The 25,983-nt window shown below is 34.0% G+C and overlaps 1 protein-coding gene across 8 annotated transcripts in view; it reads right to left on the bottom strand.

Moving 5' to 3' along the window:
* Positions 1 to 25,983, bottom strand: part of ASCC3 (activating signal cointegrator 1 complex subunit 3) — a 335,679-nt gene that overhangs the window by 180,373 nt on the left and 129,323 nt on the right. For 7 of the 8 annotated variants that reach the window (XM_077902962.1, XM_077902963.1, XM_077902965.1 and 4 more), the window contains 3 exons: positions 24,195 to 24,359; positions 8,470 to 8,646; positions 5,901 to 5,972 (listed from right to left, as the gene is read on the bottom strand). In XM_077902962.1, coding sequence (XP_077759088.1) covers positions 5,901 to 5,972; positions 8,470 to 8,646; positions 24,195 to 24,359 — 414 coding nt within the window. The remainder of the gene's footprint in view (positions 1 to 5,900; positions 5,973 to 8,469; positions 8,647 to 24,194; positions 24,360 to 25,983) is intronic. The other variant, XM_077902966.1, reaches the window with a different exon arrangement.

Raw genomic sequence — 25,983 nt, 5'->3', positions numbered from 1 at the left:
TGTATCTCTCATGAATAAATAAATAAAAATCTTTAAAAAAAAAAACAACAACCTGACTTTGTAGGGAACCTGAATAGCCTGAAGAGGGCCATAGTTATCCTGCTTTAATTCTTATTTGGAAAGAGGCACAGATCTGGACACAATCCCTGATCTCGAAGTGTGTTTCAGTGGGCTCTCAAATTGCAATCATACTCTACACAATCACCCACGGTACATTTTTAGCTAGGCAGGAATGCAGGGGAAGAGAGCTAGGAGGTTATGCATCCTTAAAAGGCTGGCAATTGTCAATGCCTATGACATGCACACAAAAGGTAGGGAGGTAATGCCTCAGCTTTGCACATGCTCCATTCAGGCTCCTCATGTCCTAGAGTAGCAGCCACTGGTCACCTGAAGTCTCCCCTGGGGTTTCCCATCCAACTCTGTCCTTTCTAAACAGAAAGCCAGTGCTGTGAACCCAGCCCTCCATCCCAACTTGTCCTTTTAGAATTTATAACTGCAAGTGTGTGCCCTGTGGTAGCCTTCTTTTTGAAAAGTAATGTGCTATACAACTTCCATACTAAGAATGAAAGGAATGGCAGTAAGATCTCATCTCTACTGACCAAACACCCTCAGCCAGCACACTTTATGAATTGATTCCTAGGAGGACATGTTAGCCTCTGTAACAGTGAAAGAAGAGGAAATAATCTTCCTAGGATCTTTTAAGTTACAACATCTACTTGGAGTTTTACTTACTTACAATAGAAGATACAACTACTGCTCTTTCCAACATTTAGGAATAAGGGTGCATTTTATTCTTTAAAGAAATATTTTGTTTTATTGTTTTATTTTATTTTTTTTTTAAGATTTTATTTATTTATGTGACAGAGAGAGAGAAAGAGAGAGAGCACAAGCAAGGGGAGGAGCAGAAGAAGAGGGAGAAGCAGACTGTTGAGCAGGGAGCCTGATGCAGGGTTCAATCCCAGGACCATCGGATCATGACCTGAGTTGAAGGCAGATGCTCAACTGACTGAGCCACCCAGGTGCCCCTAAATAAATATTTTATAACGTAAGATTTTGTAATGTAATGAAAAAAGGCAGGAATAACATAACAAATACAATTAAAGAACAATTATAAACATCATGATAAAGGCAAATAATGTTACAAAGAGTAGTTCCTAACCTGTAGTTCCTAAGGCCCCCAATAGTTACAGTACTGGCAGTAATGGCATTATTAAGCCATTTACTTTTATTAGTATTTACAGTTATGTTCATTTATGTACATATATGTTTATATAATTTATTAGTCTCACCAGAAATAATTCACAAAAACTCCCTTTTTTATTCTTATTTTTATTCTAAAAGAAGTGATTTATTTCTTTTAAAAGCAATCTTGTGTTCCAAAGTAATGAAACAAGTATCTACTCATCTGGTCATTAAGTGCTAACTGTAATGGAAGGAAAATGATTGTTTTAATTTAATTTTAATTCTAGAGGTAACACTAACATTCCTCCCAGTGGTGTCTTTAATGCTATATTTTTTATAGCATTTTTAAAACTATTCAAAAGGGGTAGTAAGTATTTTCCTGACTAGAGCCAAAATATGTCTATTTATATGTTCCATACACAGTAAAGTATTTATAGTTTAATTTCCATTATTTTAAAAGAAAAAAAATCTTTAAGAGTTCGCTTTTATAATGAAATTTATCATGGATTAGAAAAAAGTTTTCCTGTGATAGAAATCCTATCATGATTAAAAATTATGGAAAAAAATAATGTTTTCTTACCATTCATACTTAAATGGAGATCCAAAATAGCTCACAATGTTGAAGAGCAAAGTTGGAGAATAATACTACCTGACTTCACTACATAGATACAATAATCAAAACACTCTAGTATAGGCTAAAGAATATCTAAACAAATGGAAAAGAACAGAGAACCTAGAAAGAAGCCATAAATACAGCCAACTGATCTTTGAAAAATGAACAAAGGTGATAAAATGGAGCACAGACAGTCTTTTCAACAAATGGTGCTGAAACAACTGGATGGCCACATGCAAAAATAAATAATCTAGACATGGACCTTACACCCTTCCCAAAATGTAACTCAAAACCAATCATAGGTCTAAATGCAACCATAAAACTCCTATATAGGTGAAAATCTAGGTGACTTTGGATGTGGTGATGCCTTTTTGGACAACACCAAAGGCACAATCCATGAGATAACTGATGAGCTGGATTCCACAGCTCATTAAATCCAGCTCATTAATCATTTAATTTGGAATGATCATCATCATTTAATTTGAAATTTAATTCCAAATTAAAAACCCACTCTGTAAGAGACAATGAAGAGAAAACAAGAAGACAAGTCACAGACTGGGAAATATTTGCAAAAGACACATCTGATAAATGACTTTAATCCAAAGTATACAAAGAACTCTTAAAACTCAAGAAAAAGAAAATTAACAATCTGATTTTAAAATGGCCGAAGACCTAAACAGACAATTCCCCAAAGATTATAGACAGATAGAAAATAGGCATATGAAAATATGTTCAACATCATTTGTCATAGGGAAATGAAAGTTAAAACAAGAAAATAACACTACACACCTCTTAGAATGGCCAAAATACTGACATCATCAAATGCTAATAAGGCTATGGAGCAACAGGAATTCTTGTTCACTGGTGGTGAGAATGCAAAATGGTATATATAACTTCGGAAGATAGTATGGAACTTTTTTTTTTTTTATTTAAAGATCTTTTAAATTTTTTTTTTTTTTTAATGATAGTCACAAAGAGAGAGAGGCAGAGACACAGGCAGAGGGAGAAGCAGGCTCCATGCAGGGAGCCCGATATGGGATTCAATCCTGGGTCTCCAGGATCGCGCCCTGGGCCAAAGGCAGGCACCAAACCGCTGCGCCACCCAGGGATCCCTTTTATTTAAAGATCTTATTTATTTATGACACACACACGCAGAGAGAGAGGGGCAGAGACACAGGCAGAGGGAGAAGCAGGCTCCATGCAGGGAGCCTGAAACGGGACTCGATCCCAGGTCTCCAGGATCAGGCCCTGCGCTGAAGGTGGTGCTAAACCACTGAGCCACCCAGGCTGCCCAGTATGGAAGTTTCTTACAAAACTACACATACTCTAACGATATGATCCAGTAATCACATTCCTTGGTATTTATCTAAAGAAGCTGTTCACCTAAGTCCACACAAAACCCAAACCCATTCACAGTTATTTATAGCAGCTTTATTCATAAGTGCCAGAACTGGCAGCAATCAAGATGTCATTCAGTATGCAAATAAACAGTAGTATATCCAGACAGTGGAGTATTACTCAGTACTAAAAAGAATAAGCTATCAAGTCCTGAAAAACTTCAGATATTGTGAAAAAACCAATATGAAAAGGTTATAAACTGTATGACATTCTGGAAAAGGTAGAACTATAGAGGAATTAAAAAGATTTAAAAGGTCAGTGGTATCCAGGGATAAATGAGAAAGAATGACAAACAGGCTGAACAGAGAGGGTTTTTAAGGCAATGAAATTATTTTGTTTGACACTATAATGGTGGATGCATACATGCCATTATACATGCATGCATGCATGCCATTATACATTTGTCCAAACCTAGAGAACAGAGTGAACACTCTTGAACATCAAGAGTGAACCCTAAGGTAAAATATGGACTTTAGGTGATATTGACATGTCAATGTAGGTTTACTGACTGAAATAAATCCACTCTTGTGTAGAATGTTGATAGTGGGGGAAGCTGTACATATGTGAGAGCAGTCATTTCACTATAAGAACTCTACCTTCCACTCAATTTTGCTGTAAACTCAAAATTGCTCTAAAAAAGAATATCTTTTTTTTAAAATTCAATGGAGAAAACATTTAAATATTTATTTAACATTTTTTAATATAATGTATACAAATAGGTTTTAAGGATTCCACAGTCACATTCCTTAGCCTATAATGCAGTTTAAATTTTCAGCAGTATAAAAGTTAGAAATAAAAGTCCACGGCAGTAATATCTACTTGATTACACTGAATTTTTCTTGTTCTTTTACAAAGAAGGCACAGATATTGATGGCTATACGGGATATTTCTTTCTTTTAGGATTTTCACTGAAATGCTGTCAAAACTTTATCTACATAACATTTTAGTATTATCAGATTCACTACAAATAAATCCTGTGAGGCAATCTAGAACAGGGAAAACAGGCCACATGCAGTTGCTGCTTGTTTCAGTAAATAAAGTCTTATTGAAATACCGCTGTGTCCAATTGTTCATTACTGTTCATGGCTGCTTTCATGTTACAACAGCACAACTGAGTAGCTACAACAAAGAATATAAGGGCAGCAAAGCCTAAATTATTTACTATGTGGCCCTTCACATAAAAAGTTTCCTGGCTCCTGACTAAGAAAAAGTAGTTGGTATTTGGTAAGATTTTCTTTCTTTTCTTTTTCTTTTTTTTTTTTTTTTAAAGATTTTATTCATTTATTCATGAGAGACATGAGAGAGAGAGAGAGAGAGAGAGAGAGAGAGAGAGAGAGGTGCAGAGACACAGGCAGAGGGAGAAACAGGCTCCATGTAGGTAGCCTGATGTGGGACTTGGTCCCGGAACTCCAGTCTCACGTCCTGGGCTGAAGGCAAGTGCTAAACCGCTGGGCCACCCAGGCTGCCCAAGATTTTCGATTGCAGAAAGAATATTGGGCATTACCATTTCTTTATTTGTACATAAAAAATAATGCAATTCATAAAGATGTTTTCTAATGAGGACCAAAAAAATACACTGATATAAAATAAATGCCCATAGAGTGATAATGACACACAGTTAGTGGAGACTCTACACTCACATGGAAGGAATTTATAACTGCACTAGTAAAATGATGGAAACATGTTACTTTATTTTGCAAAACACCTCATTTTCCTCATCTTTCAAATGATGATAATAATACCTGCCTAATTCAGTGAAAATAATGTAAGATAATTTCAGCAGTTTCAGACATTTGCTAATCATTAGGAAAGGTAAGTCACTGATATCATATAATTAAATCATAATTTCTTTTCCCTAAAAGTTATTCTTAAACCTAAGGACATTCTCTTGAGATTAGCTAGAAATCTGATTTTAAAACTATTTTTTTTTAAATGGCAAAGTGCATCAAAGATGCTCAGTGGGCAGTGTTCCATGGCTGCACGTTTAATTCATCTTTGATTTGTTTATATACTGGGGCTTGAAACAAGATTTAGTCTGGAAAAAAAGGATTTCAGTGCTCTTAAAACAAATCTAAAAACCAAAGGACCAGAAAGTATTTAATTTTATGTGTCATAAACAGCTAATAACACAGAAAAAAAATCCACAATAAAATAAAATGATCCAAACAACAATATACAATTGGGCAATGATTAAGTTTTATATAAGCAATTATTATCATTCCACTTTTTCTTTAACAATCTTGACTGGAGAATTTTGAACAATGGAGTTTAAAAATAAAACTGCCTAATTTCTAAGCACAATAAAACAATATAAAACTTTATTATATATATTTAAGTTGATACTGCTTCATGAAAACAATAAGAATAATAAAACGTTTCATGTTTTTACATTATGTAAAAAAATACAGATTAAAATTTTTGAGGTATGAAAGAAGACTGCGCTATTCAAAAAGATTAAAAAAAAAAAAGAAATGTAAAGGATGAAATTCTTTTCTCTCTTATTTATTGAATGGCAAACAAAATAGCAATGACCTATCAATATTGGGAGGATAATACTATCTGAATATTTTATGACTTATATGGCTAACCACTGAACTAAAGAATTATTAAGAAATAAAACCTCCCAGTCATTATCTCAGAATTCAAGAGCATAACAATAAATTTAACCATTTAGTATTCTCTAAAAACAAGCTAAAATAAAGTGTACCTGGTGTCCAGCCTTTACTTGCTTCAAAACACTTTCGTAGCATACTTCGTCCATGTTATTCAACTGTTGTACCTTAAGGTTTTTAAAACACAAATAATATAAAACGAAGCCATTATAAACTTTATAACTACTGACAAAACTCTGCAGATTTTAAGGCATTTTTTTCCCTTTCAGATTAACCAGAATGCAGAAGCAACAAATTCCATATGAATACTTAGTATGTAACAGTCTAATAAAAAACAATCTAGTTTAGAAGTACAAATAAAAACCTCATATATTCAGAGTACCAACTTTCTAAGTGTGCCAAGTTTTTTAAAGACAACTTTAAGGATAATATACTAGTTGTAGATATTGTAGAATGATTTTAAAGTTCTTTTCACTGTCTTTTCTTGGGAAGCCCATTCTTCAGGCTGTTTTTCTTCTATTTCATTCTATAAACTACAGAGCTTTCCTGTGGAATTCTCAAAATCATGAGAACAGTACTAGTAGAATGCCATGGTAAATAAAGCTGAACTTGAAGGAACCATATTGTTTCTGTAATATATATGGAGAGCAGTAGATATTTTTCTACTACAGAAATGTTTTTTAGATTAATTGGAAATTTAATATTAAATTCATGAGTTAAGAAACGGTCTCATTTTCTCATTTAATGACAAGGAAAACTTCCAACCAAAAAGGTAAGACGGTTAATCCAAAGGAATAGGCATGTGATCCAGCCTGCATCATTTATTAAGAATGTGGAGGGGATGAAAATGTCATACATATCTGAAATGACTACAATTTAGACTTTTTGCTTTGATAAAGTAAATGTTTTATCATTCTGTTACTCTTATGACTTGTGGTGACTACGTAAAATGAGGTAATCAGAAGATAATTTACTCTCCTTTAATGATTCAAAAACAACTTCAGCTTGCAATAATTTTTTCAGCATACTTTGGGTTGAGTTCTGGCCAAAGCCATTATTTCAAATTAGAGGTGTCAGGCACACCATTTTCCTATATTCTTTCATGACAACTAAATCACATCACGTGCTTCTGAATGAAACTCTGAGGAGCCTACAAGGATTTCCTTTCATACAAGATGACAAATTAATAACTAGTTCGTAAATATATTAAACAACACCCTAGGGAAATGCTTAATGGTTAGCAACTGTGTATTTCACTAAGGGTAAAAATAATACTGTTTAGTAAGACAAAAAAAAATATGTAATACATATAATTAGCTTACTATTTACAGTATGCAAGATATGTACAAGGTTTTTCTAATTTTGCCAAACTTGTAAACTTTCAAAATAATTATGATGGTTTATGACCTGATGTCATTCCTTTTATGATTATAATGCTTATTATGGTGAAAATACTTTGAATTTAATTAGCTTTAAGTGATTTACCAATTTATATGATACAATTTACAAAAAAAAGTTTAAAATGTCTAAAAAGCATCTGAAAAATTTTTATTTGTATCTATCTGATAACTACCTATCATTTAAATTATAAAGCTATAAAAATAGCTCTACATGTGTTCTAAAGAAACATTAAAATATACTAAATAATCAAATATAGTGACTGAAAAAAAGCAAATGATACTGAAAAGCAATTGAAATAATTAATGATAAACTATGTACATCATAACAATTACCATATCATGAACTATCATTTTGGCCATACGTCTGAAATGGCTCCCTACAAGATATCTTACTTTGATACATTGTAAATGGAGCATAGACACTACTGTAGTGAGAGTCACTTCTGGTATTTTTTAGCTTAGTATTTTATTTGTAATAGTGTAAGGTAAAATGACCCTACTTTACTAATAAAATTCTTTTTAGACAAGTAATGCAAAACATTAAAGACCAAGGCTGACATAATAACACATGATTCCATCTTATTTTCTCTTATAAAGAGGTCTTATGGCATGAATTTTCTCTTAAACCTATTTCTTCTACAGAAAAGAAAGTGTCATTAAAATATAAAATGCATAAATTTAGAGCAAAGTAAAATATTCCTTCACGATATTATCAAGGTCTAAAATAAGCCCTCTAATAGTGTAAATGCTATATAAGTAATACCATAAACAAACTTTTAAAAGCATTATAAGGAATTTCAGAAATGCCACATATATATAGTCAATATGGTAATTATAAAACATTAAAAGTAAAATAGAACACCTCCATTAATAGTTGCTACTAGGAATTATTTTTCAATTGCATAAAACATATTTTTTTATTTTAGAGGAATATCATATCATAATGTGTATTATTTGTTTAATGAGCCTTTTATATTTCATACTAGCCTTCAATCATATCAAAATAACTTTTTGAAATTTATAACCTTATATATAACTTGTATTATTAGCTAAAAATACAAAATATACATTGATAACAGTAACACACACTATAAGCAACTTTTCGAAGGAGTTATTTTACTACATATTGTTAAGGAAGTGTGCTTTTTGTCTAAGATGTTTAATTTGTAATCTTACAAATTAGGTCTTTTAGAGAAATCTCAAGCATTAAACAACACAGCAACAAAACAGTTTTAGAAAAGTATATTATTTTAAAAAATTTTACCTTATTTGCACTTTTAACTCCCAGAAATGTCTGTCCAAGAGGAACTGGTCGGAAACGGCCATCAAAGTAGAAAAGTCCAATGCAAGGATTAACATGTAAAAATGTAGCAACATCGAGGTAGTTGGGTAAGGTTGCAGACAGCCCAAGAATCCTTATCATACTCTGTGTGGATTCCACCTACAAGGGTTATATTATTGAATGTATGACATAGATTGAACCCATTTGGATTTTTACAGGCTTTGAAATCAGTTTTAATAAACAGAGAGTATGAAACATTTATAACAGAACAAGATCTCCCCCCAAATATGTATTAACAACACATAGTTAAAAGACAAATAATATGAAAGAGAACTGTCCTAAACCTGGGCATTAAGAGTAATATAAAATAATTAAGAATGTAATTTTAGTAGATTTCCTGAGCTATTTTAGTAGATTTTCTGAAAATCCTACTAGTTAAATGTTTATTTATTTTTTCTAAAAATGTAATAAGGTAAGTGACATACACGGATTAGATTTTAAATAAGTTTTACCAATTTATAATTTCAGGTGTTAAAAACACAAAAACATAAAAGTCTAAGCAAGGTAAAATATTTCTAGTCTTTTACAAATTTAAATTTAAAATGCATGACATTTGCATGACAAATATTTGAAACTATGTGTACATATACATTTAATGAAAAGTTATTTCCAAGGCATACACTGATTGATGGATTGATACTGGTTTAAGAGGCAGGGAGGGGAAAAGGAAGAAGAGAGAATCTTAAGCAGGCTCCATGCCCAGCACAGAGTATGATGCAAGGCTCAATCTCACGACCCTGAGATCATGACTTGAGTCAAAATTAAAAGTTGGATGCCTAACTGACTGAGCTACACAGGTGCTCCTCCAGGGACCTTTTAGAAAAATTCTTGAAGACTCATTTATAAAATCAGTATTTTCTTTCCCTAATATAGATTGCTTACTTAGTCCATAATTCTTTACCTATTATACAGTATTCCTTTTATTTTATCATAGTAACATATAGTTGAGCATATCAGTAAAACAAACGAATTTCTGAGAAACAAACACAACTATTCTATCATCACAGAGGAAAAGTTTTCAAATTGACTTAACAAATTATTATTAAACACTTTATATTAAAATACTTTTATATTTATAATAGAGAAAGTTTGATTGCATGGGATAATTAGCCAAAACTTGGGAAAAAATTACAAACTACTCAAAAAATGTATTGAGCCACAATTTTTGTTCATTGGTATAGTGTAATACTCTCATTTTGTTTCTGAGCATTACCAATAACCTTGGTTTAATTTGTTCACCAACTATCTACTAAGCTCTTACAGACAAGGCACAGTGCCAAAAGAGTGGGAGCTTAGAGTCTACATGCAATAATGACACAAAACATTGTGATGTGTCCTATTAATAGCAGCACTTTCTAAAAACTGTGAGAATAATGGAGAGGGGTCACTAATTAAACCCAGGTAAGTCAGGGAAGGCGTGCTGAGTATAGGTAATGGTTGCTGGCATTCTAGATTGGGAAAACAGCAGATAGGCAGGGAGGCCAGAAAGAATGGTGAATTTAAGGTACTGCACTTAGCAACAACTAGTGGTATGAACTGGTGAATGGAGGTGTCTGGTTAGAAACACAGAAATGACCACGAAAGAGCTCACATGACAAGGAGTTTATCTGTTTAACTGCTCATCAGCACTCAACAGTGTCCAGCTCTCTCTTCCAATTATGTTTTCAGGTCTAATTCATGATCGTTTATAGCACTGTCATCTTTTTTTTTTTAAGTTTCCAAATATTCTGTAAAAGGTCTTTATCATTTCTAATTTTATTTACTTGTTGGTTTTCTACTTGTGATTAGACTTGTGAGAAGTCTATTTTACTTGTTTCTTTTTAAAATTCCACTGCTTTCCTAATTTATAATTAATTGTATTTTTCAGCTTTATTATTTTTTCCATTTGTTTTTGTTAGAATATCCTATTTGAAACTGTCCATCATTCAACATTTAATAATTAACTTACTTATGGTCCCTTCATTCCTGTTTCGTTTTAGAATTTTTATTCTGAAAATAATTTGTACTCTGTATATAAGTGCGCTGTTTCTCTCTCCTTCACTCCCTTCCTACCATGATCACTTACTGACCTCTAAGTGGGAGGACATTAATCTTCCAATTACTTAGGTTAGCAGTCGTCATTTTATAAGATATAAAAGTGTAGAATGTATGCATGTATGTATGTATGTGTGCCTCTGTGTGTGTGTGTGTGTATATATATATATATATATATGCATACATCTATATAGATAGAGGTGTATAATTTTATCATTTAAAAGTTATTTCTAAATTTCTAATGTATTCTATAAAGACTATGATATATCCAATTTCTGCTTTGAGAAAATGTCCCATGGAGATCTGAGATGTACAATTTCATATGATATACAATTCTATATGTTTGCTCACTTTACCATATCAATTATATTATTCAAATTCTCTACATTAGCAATATGGGAGGTTAGTATTTGCCAAAAGAAAGAATCATTTTAATCACATACAAATTTCTCATTTTAAATTAGGATGCAAAATTTTCTAAGGGTAATAATTTGTATCATCAGCATGATACTATAAAGAGCCATTCACATCTTAAGCCCTAGGGGTTCTGCAGAAATACTAAGTGGTATTGTGCAGCCCCATGTCCCTACAATACTCCTTTTGCGTTCTCATATCCCTTCTTCCTTTATAATTTTGTATACTTCACTTCTTTTTAAAATTTTTTTTTTTATTGGAGTTCAATTTGCCAACATATAGTATAACACCCAGTGCTCATCCCACCAAGTGCCCCCTCAGGGCCCATCACCCAATCACCCCAAACCCCGCCCACCTCCCTTTACACTACCCCTTGTTTGTTTTACTCATTTTCACTCATTTTCTCTCCTTTCCCTTTATTCCCTTTACTATTTTTTTATATTCCCCAAATGCATGAGACCATGTAATGCTTGTCCTTCTCCGACTGACTTATTTCAGTCAACATCATACCCTCCAGTTTCATCCACGACGAAGCAAATGGTGGGTATTTGTCAATTCTAATAGCTGAGTAATATTCCATTGTATACATAGACCACATCTTCTTTATCCATTCATCTTTCGATGGACGCTGAGGCTCCTTCCACAGTTTGGCTATTGTGGACATTGGTGCTATAAACATTGGGGTGCAGGTGTTCCGGCATTTCACTGCATTTGTATCTTTGGGGTAAATCCCCAGCAGGGCAATTGCTGGGTTGTAGGGCAGTTCTATTTTTAACTCTTTGAGAGTTAAAACACCACACAGTTTTCCAGAGTCACTGTACCAGTTCACCTTCCCACCAACAGTGCAAGAGGGTTCCCCTTTCTTCACATCCTCTCCAACATTTGTTGTTTCCTGTCTTGTTAATTTTCACCATTCTCACTGGTGTGAGGTGGGATCTCATTGTGGTTTTGATTTGTATTTCCCTGATGGCCAGTGATGCGGAGCATTTTCTCATGTCTTCCTCTGTGAAATTTCTGTTCATATCTTTTGCCCATTTCATGATTGGATTGTTTATTTCTTTGCTGTTGACTTTACTAAGTTCTTTATAGATCTTGGATACTAGCTCTTTATCTGATACGTCATTTGCAAATATCTTCTCCCGTTCCATAGGTTGTCTTTTAGTTTTCTTGACTGTTTCTTTTGCTGTGCAGAAGGTTTTTATCTTGATGAAGTCCTAATAATTTATTTTTGCTTTTGCTTCCCTTGCCTTCGTGGATGTATCCTCCAAGAAGTTGCTGTGGCTGAGTTCAAAAAGGGTGTTGCCTGTGTTCTCCTCTAGGATTTTGATGGAATCTTGTCTCACATTTAGATCTTTCACCCATTTTGAGTTTATCTTTGTGTATGGTGTAAGATAATGGTCTAGATTCATTTTCTGCATGTGAATGTCCAATTTTCCCAGCACCATTTATTGAAGAGACTGTCTTTCTTCCAGTGGATAGTCTTTTCTGCTTTGTTGAATATTAGTTGACCATAAAGTTGAGGGTCCACTTCTGGATTCTCTATTCTGTTCCATTGATCTATGTGTCTGTTTTTGTGCCAGTACCACACTGTCTTGATGACCACAGCTTTGTAGTACAACCTGAAATCTGGCATTGTGATGCCCCCAGCTATGGTTTTCTTTTTTAATATTCCCCTGGCTATTCGGGGTCTTTTCTGATTCCACACAAATCTTAAGATGATTTGCTCCAACTCTCTGAAGAAAGTCCATGGTGTTTTGATAGGGATTGCATTAAATGTGTAAATTGCCCTGGGTAACATTGACATTTTCACAATATTAATTCTGCCAATCCATGAGCATGGAATATTTTTCCATCTCTTTGTGTCTTCCTCAATTTCTTTCAGAAGTGTTCTGTAGTTTTTAGGATACAGATCTTTTACCTCTTTGGTTAGGTTTATTCCTAGGTATCATATGCTTTTGGGTGCAATTGTAAATGGGATTGACTCCGTAATTTCTCTTTCTTCAGTCCCATTGTTAGTGTATAGACATGCTACTGATTTCTGGGCATTGATTTTGTATCCTGCCACCTGCCAAATTGCTTTATGAGTTCTAGCAATCTTGGGGTGGATGGAGGCTTTTGGGTTTTCTATGTACTGTATCATGTCATCTGCAAAGGGAGTATTTGACTGCTTTGCCAATTTGAACACCTTTTATTTCTTTTTGTTGTCTGATTGCTGCAGCTAGGACTTCTAGTACTGTGTTGAACAGCAGTGGTGAGAGTGGACATTCCTGTCTTGTTCCCAATCTTAGGGGAAAGGCTCCCAGTGTTTCCCCATTGAGAATGATATTTGCTGTGGGCTTTTCGTAGATGGCTTTTAAGATGCTGAGGAATGTTCCCTCTATCTCTACACTCTGAAGAGTTTTGATCAGGAATGGATGCTGTATTTTGTCAAATGCTTTTTCTGCATCTATTGAGAGGATCATATGGTTCTTGTTTTCTTTCTTGCTGATACGATCTATCACGTTGATTGCTTTACAAGTGTTGAACCAGCCTTGTATCCCAGAGATAAATCCCACTCGGTCATGGTAAATAATCTTCTTAATGTACTGTGGATCCTATTGGCTAGTACCTTGTTGAGAATTTTTGTATCGGTGATCATCAGGGATATTGGTCGATAATTCTCCTTTTTGGTGGGGTCTTTGGTTTTGAAATTAAGGTGATGCTGGCCTCATAGAACGAGTTTGGAAGTATTCCATCTCTTTCTATCTTTCCGAAAAGCTTTAGTAGAATAGGTATGGTTTCTTCTTTAAACGTTTGATAGAATTCCCCTGGGAAGCCATCTGGCCCTGGACTTTTGTGTTTTGGGAGGTTTTTGATGACTGCTTCAATTTCCTCCCTGGTTATCGGCCTGTTCAGGTTTTTTATTTCTTCCTGTTCCAGTTTTGGTATCTTATTAATTCTTTCAAAGAACCAACTCCTGGTTTTGTTGATCTGTTCCACAGTTCTTCTGGTCTCCATTTCATTGAGTTCTGCTCGAATCTTTATTAACTCTCTTCTGCTGGGTGAAGGTTTTATTTGCTGTTCCTTCTCCAGTTCCTTTAGGTGCAAGGTTAGCTTGTGTATTTGAATTCTTTCCAGTTTTTGGATGAATGCTTGTATTGCGATGTATTTCCCCCTCAGGACTGCTTTTGCTGTATCCCAAAGATTTTGAACGGTTGTATCTTTATTCTCTCATTAGTTTCCAGGAATCTTTTTATCTTCCTTAATTTCCTGGTTGACCCTTTCATCTTTTAGCAGGATGGTCTTTAACCTCCACATGTTTGAAATCCTTCCAAGCTTCTTATCGTGGTTTAGTTCTAGTTTCAAAGCTTTATGGTCTGAAAATATGCAGGGGACAATCCCAATCTTTTGGTATTGGTTCAGACCTGACTTGTGACCCAGTATGTGGTCTATTCTGGAGAAAGTTCCATGTGCACTTGAGAAGAATGTGTATTCAGTTGCGTTAGGATGTAAAGTTCTGTAGATACCTGTGAAATCCATCTGGTTCAGTGTATCATTTAAAGCTCTTGTTTCTTTGGCGATGTTATGCTTAGAAGATCTATCAACTGCAGCAAGCACCATGTTCAAGTCTCCTAGTATAAGTGTATTATTATCTAAGTATGTCTTAACTTTGGTTATTAATTGATTGATATACTTGGCGGCTCCCACATTCAGGGCATAAATATTCATGACTGTTAGGTCCTCTTGTTGGATAGATCCTTTATGTATGATATAGTGTCCCTCTTCATCTCTTACTACAGTCTTTGGGATAAACTTTAATTTATCTGATATAAGGATGGCTACCCCTGCTTTCTTTTGAGGACCATTTGAACGGTAAATGGTTCTCCAACCTTCTAGTTTCAAGCTGTAGATGTCTTTAGGTCTAAAATGAGTCTCTTGTAGACAGCAAATAGATGGGTCTTGCTTTTTTATCCAGTCAGAAACCCTGTGTCTTTTGATGGGATCATTAAGCCCATTCACAGTAAGAGTTACTATTGAAAGATATGAATTTAGTATTCTCATAATACCTATTCAGTCCTTGTATTTGTGGATTGTTTCCTTGAACTTCCCCTTTCTTTTAAAGAGTCCCCCCTTAATATTTCTTACAGAGCTGGTTTGGTGGTCACATATTCTTTCAGTTTCTGCCTATCTTGGAAGCTCTTTATCTCTCCTTCTATTCTTATTGAGAGCCTTGCTGGATAAAGTATTCTTGGCTGCAGGTTCTTCTCATTTAGGACCCTAAATATAACCCCCCAGCCCTTTCTGGCCTGCCAGGTCTCTGTGGAGAGGTCTGCTGTTAACCTAATACTTCTCCCCATAAAGATCAGGAATCTGTTGTCTCTTGCTGCTCTAAGGATCTTCTCTTTATCTTTGGAATTTGCAAGTTTCACTATTAAATGTCGAGGTGTTGAACGGTTTTTATTGATTTTGGGGGGGGGATCTCTCTATCTCCTGTATCTGAATGCCTGTTTCCCTTCCCAGATTAGGGAAGTTCTCTGTTATGATTTGTTCAAATACACTTTCTGGACCTCTGTCCCTTTTGGCGCCCTTGGAACCCCAATTAAACGTAGATTTTTTCCTTCTGAGGCTGTCATTTATTTCCCTTAACCTTTCCTCATGGTCTTTTTTCTCTTTTTTACTCACTTCCTTTCTTGCCATCAACTTGTCTTCTATGTCACTCACTCATTCTTCTACCTCGTTAACCCTCGTATCTACCTCGTTAACCCTCACTGTATACTTCACTTCTAAATAAAAGTCTTAGAAAATGATTTCTACCCGAAAAAAAGTTTGAAAACCCCTAATGTGATCCTAAAAAGTATACATGACTTAGAATGAATTTGGCAAGTTAATCAACCCATGAGAGAATGCATATAAAAAGATTTCTGACCTTAACAAAAGGCTATATACAATTATTAATATTTTTTAAAATCTAGGAATATATGTCATTTTCACCTTCTTGTTATTGTAAGTAAATTAAGGAGGTTCATGAAAGTACATATGGGTAAATATTTTAATTATTTCTTTGGTTTCCTGTGTTTCTTCTTTGGTCAAAATTTGCTTGTATCATGCTGGTGTCCTCACATTTACTGCACCTAAGTGAGCAATTCTCAATGTCAGATTTCTCCTTGCATACTGAAATACAATGCAGATGCAGGTCAGGAAAACCCAAATGCTGGGTATACTTCCTGAGACAAATGTTTCTTATACGCATAAGATAAATTGTGGCCCTGTAAGTTTAAAAATGAGTTTGTAGATTATATCTGGGCCTATCTGAGGAGTAAATGAAATACTACCTATGAAATATATATATGGCTCTATAGACAGAGGATTCTTACCACTTTTGTAAAAGAATAAGAACTGCAAATTATAAATCAATGATCCCTTCAAATTAAAGGTATTTATCTGGATATAAAAACAACCTCCCATGGCACCTGAATGGCTCAGTGGTTGAGTGTCTGCCTTTGGCTCAGGTTGTGATTCCAGGGTCCTGGGATTGAGTCCTGCATAAGGCTCCCTGCAGGGAGCCTGCTTCTCTCTCTGCTAATGTTGCTGCCTCTGTCTCTGTGTCTCCCATGGATAAATAAATAAAATCTTAAAAAAACCCAAACACAAAAAGCAAAAAACAAAAAAACCAACCTCCCCTGCAAAAAAGCCCTAAACTGAGATTATCATGTACTGATTAGACATAAACATTTGTCTGCCAGTGTTATAGACTCATTAAAGAAACAAATTCATTTGCTCCATTAAATTTACAAATCAAAGGATTTGTAAAAGTTATAATATAAATTAACTAAATTTATAGATGACTATGAAAAAAATATGAAAATAAAAAGTAAGTGAATTTTCAAGATATGCTTTCGAATTTAATTCAAAAAGTTTTGCCTTTAGGTGGTATTATCCAGAAAACAACTCAATAAGCCTTAGAAATCATATTTTGTTAAATTATTGTTCATTCACTGATTTTTAGAATTTTATAAATCTGTTTTTTTTTAAATAGATTTTATTTATTTATTCAAGAACAGATAGAGAGGCAGAGGGAGATCCTGGCAGAGAGAGAAGCAGGCTCCATGCAGGAAGCCCGATGCGGGACTCGATCCCGGGTCTCCAGGATCACGCCCTGGGCTGAAGGCGGCGCTAAACCGCTGAGCCACCCAGGCTGCCCTAAATCTGCTTTCACAAAGGAAGAGTGGACAATGTATGTTCCAATTTGATATTCATTATTACTAGAAAGGATTCAAGAATGAAATAAATCACAACAGATAGTCAGAAAAGGGAGTGAAGAAAAAAATTCTTTCTTACAAATAAGCAAGGATAGCATTTTAAGTAAAGTCAGAGAGGACTTTGTCAACCGCTTCATTAGTCAGTCAACAGATTTCAACTGTGTACCTAAGTGTATTTTGGAGTAGGGGAGGGGGGCAATAGGAAATAGCAATAAACATTAGTGTCTTTTTAATCAAGGAGCTGACATTTTAGTGGGGGAGAGATAACCATAAACTTACAAACCAATTAGGCAATTTCAGGTATCAATAAGTATCATGGGTAAAGCAGAACAGGGTAATGGCATAAAGGGTATCATGGGAGGGTCCGTACATTAGGTGAGATAATGAGGAAAAGCCTAGCTAAAGAAGGGATATTTGAGAGATGATCAGGGAATAAAAACCTTCAAACAGAAGCAAAAATTAAGTATAAAGTAAGTATAAAGGCAGACTGGAACAAGTTGGAGCAGAAAGAAAATGAATGAGAGGAGAGAGCAGACAACTGAGTTTAGAGGTCAACTGAGAATCCTCTAATGTATGACTGCAGGCCATAATTCACAAGCTTGATTCAACAGTTACATACCCACCATTCAATACTTTCTACCCAGGATACTGAGAAATACACATGGGAATTTACATTAAATAGCTACAGGAACTTTGTAACAATTTTTATTGACAAAAAACTCAGCAAGTTCTAAAACCAAAAGAATGTAGGCTACTTTCTATGGATTACAGTGTGATATACCTAGAAAGATAATACCAGGGAATGGCCAAAAACTTCTATTTACTTGTTAATTAAAATATATTGTGATTCTTTGAGGATACTATCAACAATTTCACAGATTTATGAGGAGGCTGTTGATAAGTTTGCTCAGTCTAAAAGATTCAGTGGATATAAGCAAAGTAGTCCAATGTGAGTAATATAAATGCTTCCAGAATTAGCCATCCATCAACACTGGCTTAGGGCCTAAACTTTACGCAATGGGGAGACAATGAATAGAACAGAGATCTACACATACAGACTGTTTGCAGAAACATAGGAAGAGAGGATTTAAACATGATAGAGATGGATGAAAATTAAAGTATAAATACATATACAACATCTGACAACGAATTTACTTTCACTAAAACAATCAGCAAAATCCCAAACCAAGCCCAACTAAAAACAAAGGAAGCCTCTATAGGGGAAACAATGAACATACCTATTACTTAAGAAACTTCCTTTACATGCTGTGATGAGAATCCTTTACAGTAATTAGAATAGTGATTTTAATTGCATAGTAGTTCTATGTAGTACTGGTGGTACCAAGAACCTAAATTACACTTTTACCTAAGAGTATAATTCTATTATTCTCAATCTATATAATCAGCCTGCAAAATACTTTCTTTTAAATGAGAATAACTTGCAATTCTATGTCCTAAACCAAATCTCAAAGTTATATTTGAGATATACTCTCCTCAAAAGTATTCAGTGTTGAAAGAATTTTAATATATTACAGCTTCTTCATCATTAGCTCAAAACTAAGCAGTAAGTTTTCATGATGTTTGCCCTTATATAAAAATCTAAATTCAGACAGTTAAGAAGATAACTAATATTAGTCCAATGTTAAATGCAGATTTGGTCTTTCTTATACTTTTTCTTTTCCAAACTCCTCTCAATCATGAGAAATGTGTCGTGGGTCTAGTCCCTAATACCACCACACAATTTCAGAAGTTGAACACAATCTATACTGTATTAGAATAGATTCTAATGGTGCTTCTGTTACAAATGTTGACGTGCTACATAAAACACTGCCATCTACTGGGAACGTCTGGTAATCAAAAGGTACAAATAAAAACATGAACTTTGCTTTTTAATAAACTTAGTTATGAGCTTTGTCATAGCATATTAAGAATATAAGGAGAATCAGATAAACCCTTCTATCAAGGATATTAAAATTTAGTAAATGATACAAATGAAGACAGAATTAATTATAGCAAGTTGCAATATTATAAGGATGACAGTGGTGCTAAAAATGTACAAAGTAAAGGAGCAGAGAGGTAATACAGAAAAGGTGTAATTCATTCTGAATGGTGAACCAGGAATCACTTTATAGCAGAAGTGATATTTGGCAGATTCCAAATAAGAGTAGGTTTTCAACTGATGAATGTGTGGAGTGATAAAGACACACAATTTTGCATTTATCATCCTTAATCTCATAACCAATAACACATCCTGGCTCCAGTGAGCTGAAATTTATCTCTGGAAAAGGGTCAATGGTATTGGAAAGGAAATGGGGAAGGAATGCACAGTTTTGTGTTGCTGGAACCTATTGCAGCTCAAGAATATGCAGAAGTTAAAATTAGACAAACAGATCACAGATCCAATAGTCTTTAATGTGCAGATAAGTAATTTAAACACTTTTCCTCTGATAACAAAGAACAAGCCATCAAAAGTTTATGACCATAGTAGTGATCAACTATACCACTGGAGTTTCATTATATTATGGAGATATCAACTTGTAGGATGAGTATATTATATATTTAGTTGTTATATATCTATATGATACACAATTTATACTTCTGTATCATATATTAAGGTGTACATTTTATATATTTAGTTTATATACATTTAATTTTATATAGTTTATATTTATATATTATATATAGGAAATTGTACCTTTATAGATAATTAACAAAATATTTCTAAATTTATAATTGTTTCAAAATGTTATATATATATTATATATATATATTATACAAATATATAACGTCATGTGTCTGTGTACATACATGTAGTAAGCATGAGCAGCAGGCCTGCAATCTATTTGCTCCCTTAAGTGGGCATGTTCAGGAAAGATGTCTTAGTCAAATTCCCTTGTAAACTTGCTAATGATAGCCTTCTTGGTAAATATACTAATGATATTTACTTGATCTCTAATGTTTTATAGTTCTAGGAAAGTCCTTATCCTCATGCTTTTAGCTGATGGATGTGGCTCTCTAGGCGGCTCAATGTAAATAAACCTGGAGTGTATGGATTTCTATGGCATAGCTCCCTGAAAAACATTACTAAGTTATGTAAGTATCATGGTATAAAATAAAAACATTTATGATTAAAACATCTCTCTTTCCTGTAAAGGATGCCCTGCATGCTTCTTTTTGAGAACTCCTATGTAAAATCCGGGCCAGAGCCAAATGGCAAGAAAGGACCTGGAAAGCAGTGATGCCTAGCAGTTCCAGGCTTCTTCATGCTTCATCTTTGTCTCATAACTTCCTGTGTGCTCGAAATTATTAAGTTGGATATTAGCTAAAATCTCTGATTTTTGTGTCATTTTGAACATTTCAACCCTTTTATCTGTATCTGTTTATCTGTGTTTATCTGTATATGTATGCACATATTTTTAATTTACATGGTAAAATGTGAACATGCCCCAAACAACCCTCGAATTCCATCTCTATTATAAAAACACCTTTATAGTTCGCAGCATATCCTTCTGTGTACAGGCTTCCTAATCTACCCAAACCTAAAATCTCAATGTAAATAAGAACAGTGTCAACTATCCACAGCATCTAGAACTATGTGGTTGGCGCATGTTCACTAAATGAATGAATGAGAATATAAATATATTGCACATTTTTTCTTTACATAAACAGGACTCTGCTATATATAGAGGACAGCTTCCTTTTCCAGTGAGAATATGACATATCTTTTAAGTCTAGTTCATACAGCTCTACCTCATTCTTTTTAAAGGCTGCAATGTAGCATTTTATGGTATGAATATAATTTATTAAACCATTTCATATTTTGTTGGACATTTGGGTTGCTTCTAACATATTTGGTATTAACAAGAAAGCTGCAGTGAATACTGGTGTTAATATATCTGTGTGTTTGTGCTATTGTTTCCATACATTAGATCCCTAGAAGTAAAAACACAAGGCTGATTTTAGTGGGTGCTTTCAAATTACACTTTGTTTTTACTTCTGCTAAAACTCTCATGTCCTTTTAAGCATCTTTTCTATAATGCTAAGTGTGTTTATTTCTACCATGAAAGTGAAATGCTTTCTCTACATTTTTAAAAAGTTTGCATTTCTTATTAATTTATAACTATTAAATATAAAAGACATTTATTTTATGTGCTATAAATAATTTGTTATTTTGTCTTATATTTTAACTTTTTGGCAGTGTCTTTACTGGTTGGAAATTTTTAATATTTAAATATCCAAATGTGTCACATGTTCCCCCTTTATAACATTTGGAGTTTTGCATTTTGAGGTTATTAAAAAAATGCCCTCTTATATCTTCTTTAATGTACTGAGAGTTCTGCTTGATATAGCTAACATTATTAATCCATCTAGAATTCTATAGTGGACTTGCCAAATGAAAACACTATTTTAAAGCATTTTAAAACACAATATAACTTCCTAAAATTTTGCACTCTGTGTTTTATACTACATTCCCAGACCTGAATCAGAGCTGTTTATTAGCAAATGAAATATAAAAGAACTGATATCTAACTAATGATTCAGGTGACAGGTGTTAAGGAGAAATTTGAGGGTGACTCCCAGGATTTGGGCTTGAGAACCAAGTGAACTACTATGCCATACACAAGTATACAGGGAAGATGGCAGAGTTTCTTTCTTCCTTTTTTTTTTTTTTTTTTTTTAAGATTTTCATTTATTTATCCATGAAAGACACAGAGAGAAAGAGAGAGGCAGACACACAGGCAGAGAGAGAAGCAGGCTCTATGAAGGGAGCACGACCTAGGCTGCCCGATGGCAGAGTTTCTGACATGTTTAGCAAGAGATGTCTATGGAGGGCAGCTTGGGTGGCTCAGCGGCTTAGCGCTGCCTTGGGCCCAGGGTGTGATCCTGGAGACCCGGGATCGAGTCCCATGTTGGGCTCCCTGCATGGAGCCTGCTTCTCCCTCTGCCAGTGTCTCTCTCTCTGTGTGTCTTTCATGACTAAATAAATCTTAAAAAAACAAACAAAAAAACAAAAAAACAAAACAAAAAAACAAGAGATATCTATGGAATGTCAAAATAGAAACATACAACTGCATTTGGATATGGCTAGAAGTCAGGGGTAAGACTTGGACTATATAGATTTAGGTGACACAGGAAAAAATTGTTGTATATTCAGAATAAATAAAGACAACATAAAAAAAAAGGCAACAGCAAGTGACAGAGACCTGGAAAAGGTAAACTTTTCAAGGATGAGAAAAGGAGATAGCAAGGGAACCCCATAAGAGCAGCTAAGTAGGTGGAAAAAAAATATGTGAAGAAAATAGAGCAGGGTGACATCATGGAGCCCAACAGAGTATAAGTTCTAAGATTGAGGAAATAATAAATTATATCAAATATCAAAAATGAGTAAAATTAAGAAGTAAAAAAAATGATTTGGTTTAAGGGCTCTCTTTTTGATTTGATAAATGGTAATTGTGGTAAAAACATTTTATTACCTATTTGGAACAATAACCTGTTTGCAATGGTTTGGAAGTCAAAAAAGAAATAGTGAATATAGATTTGTATTTTCAGAAGACCAGTGGTTAAAAGAGCTTTATTAATCACAAGTTATTGGAGAGGGATAGGTTTGAAGGAAGGTTTTTGGTAAAACAGAAGGCAGTTCTTTTAAGCTGAAGGGACAATACTCACTGAGATGGAGAAATTAAAGACACACAGGAAAAGAAAAGGGGTAATGTAGAAATGAAAGGAATGGGGTCCAAGGCAGATGGAGTCAGGACCTCTAATCAAAGAACAAGGGATGGAATCATGAATATGGATATGGGGAGGGGTTTGAGGTTTTTTTCTGGGTGGGGAGAAGGGCCAGGGATGGGAATTGAGGGAATTCAAACATGAAGGACTTATTTGCATTCAGTAAAAATATTGTCATATAAGAATGAGGCATGACAGGGTAGGGAAGCATGTGGGAGGAGTCTGGTGAAGCTTGGAAATGGCTTACTTTAGGGAAACAGAAGAAAAGCAGTTTAGAAGTTCCCAGGTGATCTGAATGATGCAAGTAAAATTTGGAACCTATGAATGTAAAGCAACTCTACTATATCAATGTGTGATCTTTCCTGCTAGTGCTTAGCGCCTGGCCAGACGCAGAGACATGGTTCAATTGATTGATGGTTGGAATATTGCCAGGTAGTCAGGGGTAAGTTAAGGTTATCAACAAAAGAAAAATTGATCATGAAGTCTTGGCTATTTCAGGAAGAAAACAAAACCAGTAGAATATGGATCAAAGACAGTAACAGATGGGAAATCAAGGAATTAGAGTTCTTGATTAGGTTGAAAAATCAATTTTCATTTATTTTCTCTACATGTATGATCTGCTAACATTATTTTAGTACTCATGGGTATTCTATGATATGTTATTTTTTTACTTAATGAGAAGAGGGGCTGAAAGAAAAAAATCACTAAACATTGGTAAATTTATCAATTTTTGCTTGGACTATTTATGAATAGCCACAAAGCTCCCAAACTAGAGAGAGCATACACTTATCTTTTTCTTTTCCAATAATGATTGAGGTGATTAAATTTTATTTTATCTAGTATATCAGAAAAATTATAAATCATGTTCAGATTTTCTCAGGGGGTAGAAGTTAAGTGCAAATAGGAGAAAAGTGGAGAAAAATCACTAATATTCACCTCTATGCTGTTATATCTTAACACTGCTTAGTCAAATATTAGACTTGCCTTTACAACAATGGTTTAGAACTTTTCCTGTATTTACTTCGGCTAATTTAAAGAGACTTCAATAAAATAAGACTTGGAAGGAAAAAAGAAAGAGTACTTTCAATATGAAAACAAAATACCTAAAGGTTTCTTCATACTAAAATTATCTTTATCCCCATGAATAATACATAAATACTTTTTGAATGCTATATTTAAGCTTAAAAACTTACTCTTCCCTCTGAAATAAGTTTAAAAATAGCTTCCTCTTACCTGCCGTAAAGTACGTGCCACTATGCTTTCTAAAACTGGTCCTCTATCTTCATGCAGCAAATGAACTTCATCAAGAATAAGGAGCTTTACAATTTGAGAAAGAGCTACATCTCCGACACTTTTTCTTGTTACTACATCCCATTTTTCTGGGGTGGTCACAAGCATCTGTAAGATAAGATTAAAAAAGGGAAAATGTCACATAGAATATATAAACTTCAAATATGTCATTCAAGAAGAAATATGATTGACAACCTTTATACAGATCAAATAAAAATTGTTCAGAATGCCCTGGAATGATAGTTAATTCTCTATAGACACTGTCATTCCAAGAGTGATATTTCATTTCACTTAAGTTGTGATATTAAGCAGTTATTTAAAACTCAATGAAGACGGTCTGTCAAAAAATTGTAGTGAAGTGTATAAAATACCTAGCTTTTTAAAAAAGTGTCTTATGATGTAAAAAAACAATAGAGTCTGGGGCGCCTGGGTGACTCTGGTAGTAATCCCAGGCTCCCTGCTCAGTGGGGAATCTTCTGCTTCTCTCTCTCCCTCTGCTCCTCCCCCAGCTTGTGCCTCCACACACAGTCTCTCAAATAAACAATATCTTAAAACAAAACAAAATAAAAACAAATGATTCTATCTTTTAAACTCCATACATTAATAATGGCCTTTATTTGAAAAGGGACAAAGAAGTGAACCAAGTGTTAAAAGGCAACAAAAAGGAAACCAAGAATCCACTCTAGGAATGGTCACCTATTTATACTTGTTCAAATCTGAACTTTACTACTGATACATATGGTTTTCAAGATATTATCCTTTAATATTAACTAGTATAAACAGCATTTTATACCAGAAGCTAATACATATAATATAGCCTAAATGGCACATAACAGCAACCCAAAGACCGAGTCACTGGAGATTCTAGGGCATGTAGAGCAGGACATAAGCCTGAGATATTAATGTGAACTTTACAGTAGCACACCATTTAATGTGAAACTGTAATCATACTTCTCTTTGCTTTTCACATATTAAATTGCTTGCATCCTCTAAAATCATCCTGTTACAGAGAAAAAGATACTTTGACTATAGTAATACTATAATAGTATTCTACTTAGTAATACTTCTACTTCTATTTTAGTAATACTACATTAGGAAATAAGCCAATATGTAGATAATTCAAAGAATACGATATAGGAAATCAAAAGCAAAGCTTCTCATGGCCAGTATATAAGGATTAGAGAGATCAATGATAATCACAATTCAACTGTGCTTTGAAGGGGTTAACTGAGGTAAGAGTCAGACTGTTCTCTCAAAATTTGTTGTTACTTCTCATTTGATTAAATTACCTATGGGGATGATAAGAACCTTATTTTTTTAGATTAGTGAAAATAAATTCTTAACAAATACATAATCTAACTTTGTCAATATGACCCGTTGCATTATTAGAGATACCACTGCTATCATTATGAAATAAACTCTATCAACCACAAAATTTAGCAGCTGTACTTAAACAGACATTAGTAAATAAACTATAATGAAACAGATTAAGGAACTCATAGCTAACATATAAAATAATACAAATCTAAAGCTACTTAGTTCTAAGTTACTAAAGCTAAATGGCAATGTTGAGATCACACAAAATTTACAGAAAAGACATGCTGCTGGAATTAACTAAATACATATGTATAATACATTTTGATGTCTAAAATGGGTAAAAACATTCACTGTGCATTAAAATCTCTTTTAACATATTTTAACTGAACTTCCACTTTGAATAATGACAAATTTA

The sequence above is a fragment of the Canis aureus genome, chromosome 7 (genome assembly GCF_053574225.1).
Source record: "Canis aureus isolate CA01 chromosome 7, VMU_Caureus_v.1.0, whole genome shotgun sequence".
In the NCBI taxonomy this organism is placed as follows: domain Eukaryota; kingdom Metazoa; phylum Chordata; class Mammalia; order Carnivora; family Canidae; genus Canis; species Canis aureus.
Note: the sequence above shows the minus strand (reverse complement) of the source record. Positions and strands in the feature narration are given on the sequence as shown.